Consider the following 5859-nt stretch of genomic DNA (forward strand, 5'->3'; position numbering starts at 1 on the left):
ATTTTCAATAACCTCATATGCATGCGAAAGCTGGACAGTGAATAAGGAAGACCATAGAAGAATAGATGCCTTTGAGTTATGGTGTTTGCCATGGGCTGCCAAAAGAACCAATAAATCAGTTTTGGATGAAGTGCAGCTAGAGTGCTCCTTGGAGGCCAAAATGGCCAAACTTCGTCTCTGATACTTTGGATATATTGTTAGAAGGGGCCAGTTGCTGGAGAAGGATTATCATGTTTGGTAAGGCTGAGGAACAGAAAAAGAGAGGAAGACCCCTAAGGAGATGGACTGGCCAGGTGGCAGCATCGATGGACTCAAGTGTGGCAACAGTAGTGAGGATGGTCCAGGATCGGGCAGTGTTTCGTTCTGCTGAAATGGACTAGTATTGACCATTTGGAATCTTACAATCTTATGGTTTACTATAGAGGGAATGACAAATTAAAGAAGAAAAGAGTTACATTTATCATCAAAAAGAGCATTTCAAGATATATCTTATACTACAATGCTGTCTGTGATAGTATAATATCCATATGCTTACATGGAAGACTGAGTAATATCACTATTATTCAAATTTATGTACCAACCACTAAAGCCAATGATGAAACTGAAGAATTCTACCAACTTCTCTAGTCGGAAATTGATCAAACAGGCAATTAAGATGAACTGATAATTACTGGTGATTGCATTGCAGAAATTGGAAGTAAAGACAAAGGATCAGTAGTTCGAAAATTCAGCCATGGAAATAGAAATGATGCTGGAGATCACATGATAGAATTTTGCAAGACCAATGACTTATTCATGGTGAATACCTTTTTTCAACAACACAAACAGCAACTATACACATGGACTTCACCAGATGGTATACATACGCAAGAATGAAACTGACTACATCTGTGGGAAAAGATGATGGTGACACTCAATACTGTCAGTCAAAACAAAGCCAGAAGAAGACTACAAAACACATGATTAATTGCTCATATGCCAGTTCAGGCTGAAGCAGAAGAAAATTAAACAAGTCTATAGGAACCAAAGCATGACCTTGAATATATTCCACCTAAGGTTAGAGACCATCTCAAGAACAGATTTTATACATTAAACACAAATGACAGAAAACCAGAAGTGTTGTGGGATGACATCAAGAACATCATATATGAAGAAAGCAAAAAGGTCATAAAAATGACAGGCTAGAAAGAAAAGACAAAAATGGATTTCAGATGCGACTCTAAAGCTTGCATTTGAAGTTAGAGAAGCTAAAGCAACTAGAAGAAACAATAAAGAGTTCAACAGAAAAAATTTAAAGGGCAGTTCAAAAAGACAAAGTCAAGTATTATAATGAAATGTACGAAGACCTGGAGTTAGAAAGCCAGAAAGGAAGTATGTGCTCAATATTTCTCAAGTTGAAAGAATTGAAGAAAAAATTCAAGCCTCAAGTAGTAGTAATATTGAAGGATTCTATGGGCAAAACAGAGTCTTGGTGTGGCACTGAAGGATAAACAGCGCACTGCTAACCACAAAGGCAGTTGTTCAAACCCACCAGCTGCTCCTTAGAAACCCTTTACATGGTCATTAACAGTCAGAATCAACTTGATGGCATTTAAACAACAATGGAAAAATTTTGAATGATGCAGGAAGCATCGAAATTAGACAAAAGGAATGCACAGTCAGTCATTGTACCAAAAAGAAATGGTCAATGTTCAATCATTTCTAGAGGTAATGTATGATAAAGAACCTATCGTATTGAAGGAAGAAGACTAAGCCGGACTGAAGGCACTGACAAAAAATAAGGCTCCAGGGACTGATGGAATACAAATTGAAATCTTTCACTAAACGCCAAGAAATTCAGACGTTAACCCAAAAATTGTAAAAGATCCAGAGTTGTGTTCATTCTAGAGAAAGGTGACCCAATGGAATGTAAAATCATCATATAATATCATTAATATCACATGCAAGTAGATAATTTAAGGTTGCAGCCATCCTTTGACAAGGAGCTGCCAAATATTCAAGCTGGATTTAGAAGAGGATGTGGAACAAAGGCTATCACTGCTGATAGCAGATGAATCTTGGCTGAAAGGAAATATCAGAAAGATCCTTACTTGTGCTTTATTGACTATGCAAAGTCATTTGACTGTATAGCTTATAACAAACTGGGTAACACTGGAAATGGCAATTCCAAAACACTTAATTGTGCTTATGAGGGACCTGTATATAAACCAAGAGGCAGTTGACAGAACAGAACAAGGGGAAATTGAATAGTTTAAAATCAGGGAAGGTGTTCAATAGGATTGTATCCTTTCAACATACCTACTCAATTGATATGCTGAGCAAATAGCCCAAGATGCTCTATTTTATGAACAATGTGGCATCAGGATTGAAGAAATGCTCATTAACAACCTGAAATATGCAGATGACACAACCTTCTTGCTGGAGTGAAGAACACTTGAAATATTAAGTGATGAATATAAAAAACTACAGCCTTCAGAATATAGAAATCATCAACAGAATGTAGAAATCAGCAGCAGTCAAGAATGAAAGAAATGTAATTTATCAGGCAATCTACTACAAAAGACCTCTTCAAAATATTCATGAGCAAAGATGTCACTTTGAGGACTAAGGTTTATCCAATCCAACTATGGTCATTTTAATCACTTCATATAAATACGAAAGTTGGACAATGTACAAGAAAGATCAGAGGAGAACTGATGCATTTGAACTACGGTGATGGTGCAGAATACTGAAATTAGCATGGACTGCCAAAAGAACAAACAAGTCTATCTTGGAAGAAGTACAGAGCGCTCCTTACAAGTGAGGATGGAGGACTCTGTCTCTTGTACTTTGGACATGTGGTGAGAAGGGACCAGCCTATGGAGAAGGACATTGTGCTTGGAAAAGTGGAAGGTAAGAGAAAAAGAGGAACTTCCACAAGATGGATTGATACAGTGGCAGCAACAATGGGCTGAAACATTACAGTTGTGAGGATGGTGCATGACTGGGTAGTGTTTGTTTCCTTCTGTTGTGCATAGGGTCCCTATGAGTCAAAATAGACTTGACAGCTAATACCAACCCCCCTAACAAATATTATACCTTTAGAACTATATTCCAAATCATTGCTAGTCTTTGTTACATATTTATGGGACTATTATTTTTTGAGAGTGCTTTTCTGTATTTTCTAAAACTTTTACTATGAATATGTATTTTAATTAGAAACACACACACAAACTAAAGAATGTCAGGGGAAAACAATAAATTTTCCATTTTTTGAGCTGCAAAACTTCATAAAAACCAACAATTTCCTTGCCAATGTGTATATTTCCTTTCCTTCACCTCTGGTATCATGAGTTTGAAGAACTTAAAAGACCAAATGTACTTTGAAAAATAAAACTCTGAGGCAGACTTTTAGATAACTGGAAAGAACATGATTAGAAAGAAATAAGTATCCTTTTTTTTTTTAAGGAAAACAAAAATCTTTGTCATATGTACATTTTTTAAAACGACAAATCAAATACCTTGATGCAGTCTATTAGCCACACTAAAGCTGCCACAATGTGAGGCCATGTATGAGGGGCCCCCACTGTATACATAGAGCTTTTGGACAATGCAAAAGGGTACCTAAAAACAATGAGAAAAAGGTTACTTAACATGTTTATCTAGTCAAAATAATTAAGTTAAGCAAGAAGTTACATTTTAAAAATTCAGCATAAAAACGCATATTGTTGTTGTCAAGTGCCATCGAGTCGATTCTGACCCATAACGACCCTGTCTGTATAGGGTTTCCAAGGAGCAGCTGGTAATCTTAAACTGCTGACCCTGCAGTTCAAACGGCTTTACAGTCTGGTGCATTAACCCACAGCGCCACACCATGTACAGCTTTGACTTATTTACAAGTTATTTGTTGAGATTCTCTCCTTAGTAATCTCACTCTTGAATGATTCTGTTGATTCTTTAGCATCTTGTTTGTAGGCTACTCTGTACATCTAGCACTCCCTAACCTGTAGAACTTAATTGACAAGCAATACAGTGGACTTCTTTCCTAAAATAATGTTTTGTTCCTTCTGATCTGAGTCCTGGTGTGGCACTGTGGGCTAATGCGTCAGACTGCAAAGTCGTTTGAACTGCAAGGTCGGTGGTTCAAGCTTACCAGTCGCTCCTTGGAAACGCTATACAGGTTTGCTATGGGTTGGAATCGACTCGACGGCACTTAACAACAACAATCTAAATTCAGTAAACCACAAGTTTTAACCAAATTAATTCTTCTTCCTGTGTCTTTAAACCACAGTACAAACTCTCAAAACCAAGCTAAAAAATTTAAAGACCTTCTAAAATTTAAAGACCTTCTGACCATCATCCTGTCTTTTCTACTTTTATAAAATTTTGGGTGTCAAGCCCATCTTTCCTACTTTTCTTGCCTCTTAAGCAGTTTAGGGCTTATACGTATCACTGACAGTTTTGTTAATGACTGGTAAAGTCAGTTGTTTGCCTGTTTGGTTTAATTTAGCCTATACATTGGGTCCATAGGGACCATCTTAAAATATGTACTTTGTTAACTCAGAGGTTTTATAAATGTATTGAGTCTGATTCTTCTCTGTGTTCCAATAATTCCTGTAGGCTAATGAGAAATATAACATACAAACCCAAGGTCCTTAAAGATTCTTGGAACCTCTTCTTCAAATTTTGTATCAGGAAGTTCATATGAAGGGCACAGGAAGCCATACAGAAAAGTGAAGATCTTCAGGAAGTCTTTAACTGATGGAGCTTGTAGAGATTTCATGGATATACCATGAGCGTAACCATTTTCTGTAAGAAACTAAAATAATCTTTTTGAAACACCAGACATTTTATAACAGAAAAATCACCGAAAAATACCTAGAGAACATAAAAAATTTAGACAACTTAAAAAGTCTACAATACCTCACAGAGCTGTCGGATACACTGCTGAATGAATGCTTTGTCATTAAGTGGTCTTGGGTCCTTGATTTTTTCAGAACTGGAAAATATGCCAAACTGACTGTTTCGGGATCCAGGTCCACTAGTTCTAGAAACAGATTTTTAAAGAAGTCAATCAAAATTATTTCCTTATGTGGTCAAGTCTAAATTATTTTAAGGTGATGTTATATTTTAACATTAGCATCAAACATTGAAGTTTAATTCTTTAATTTGTATTTTTTTAAAATGTTTTATTGTGAATTATATGATCGTTTACATGAGACTTTAGTTTTACCTTCATTCCATCATACATAATCTCATTGCCATGGTTCCAATCCCCTCCATGCATCACTAACCAACCAAAGGGTATATCCTAGAAACCTGCCCCCCTACACTCCCCCCCCACCACACCCCCAGTTTTTGGCCCACAGTCCCTTTCCCTCTCTGGATCCAAAGTCCCCAGCCGCTTCATCACTCCACGTCATCGTCTCTGTCTCCATCTCAGGCATCTCTGTTTCTCTGGGTAGGGTCCCGCTTTCGGCCCTTCTCCGTTGATGGTCCCAGAGACCTCCGATCCTAGCCTATAGAATTAATCACTCCCTTAACTTGTTACAAAACGTCTATCTTTGCATTTCCAACCCTCATAATCCGTCCTGACAAGCATTATTCACTACAGTATCACGAGTTACCCATCTGTATTTCCTTTTATCCGCTCCGCCCAGACAGGTTGAATAGTACCTACTGGAGATTCTGCCCTCCTCCATGCTCCCTAGCCCTAGGTTCCCTCTTGAAAGCTTGTAAGCCAGTCATTTCTTGCCTCTGTAGCGACGCATCCCCATTTTGGGTAGCCAATGTCGAAGTTGCCCATCCCTGTCTACTCTGTGTGTGGAGGGGGTGGGAATGATTCTTGCTGTAAGGATTTGTTCCTTCTTTTGAGCTACT

At 37.8% G+C, this 5859-nt stretch overlaps 1 protein-coding gene across 1 annotated transcript in view; it reads right to left on the reverse strand.

The window, feature by feature from the left end:
* Positions 1–5859, reverse strand: part of NDC80 (NDC80 kinetochore complex component) — a 96098-nt gene that overhangs the window by 72907 nt on the left and 17332 nt on the right. Inside the window, exons 4-6 of the mRNA XM_006867275.1 lie at positions 4903–5026; positions 4626–4798; positions 3501–3603 (exon numbers count right to left, since the gene is read on the reverse strand). Coding sequence (XP_006867337.1) covers positions 3501–3603; positions 4626–4798; positions 4903–5026 — 400 coding nt within the window. The remainder of the gene's footprint in view (positions 1–3500; positions 3604–4625; positions 4799–4902; positions 5027–5859) is intronic.

This window comes from Chrysochloris asiatica, unplaced genomic scaffold, assembly GCF_000296735.1.
Source record: "Chrysochloris asiatica unplaced genomic scaffold, ChrAsi1.0 scaffold00103, whole genome shotgun sequence".
Taxonomy (NCBI): Eukaryota; Metazoa; Chordata; class Mammalia; order Afrosoricida; family Chrysochloridae; genus Chrysochloris; species Chrysochloris asiatica.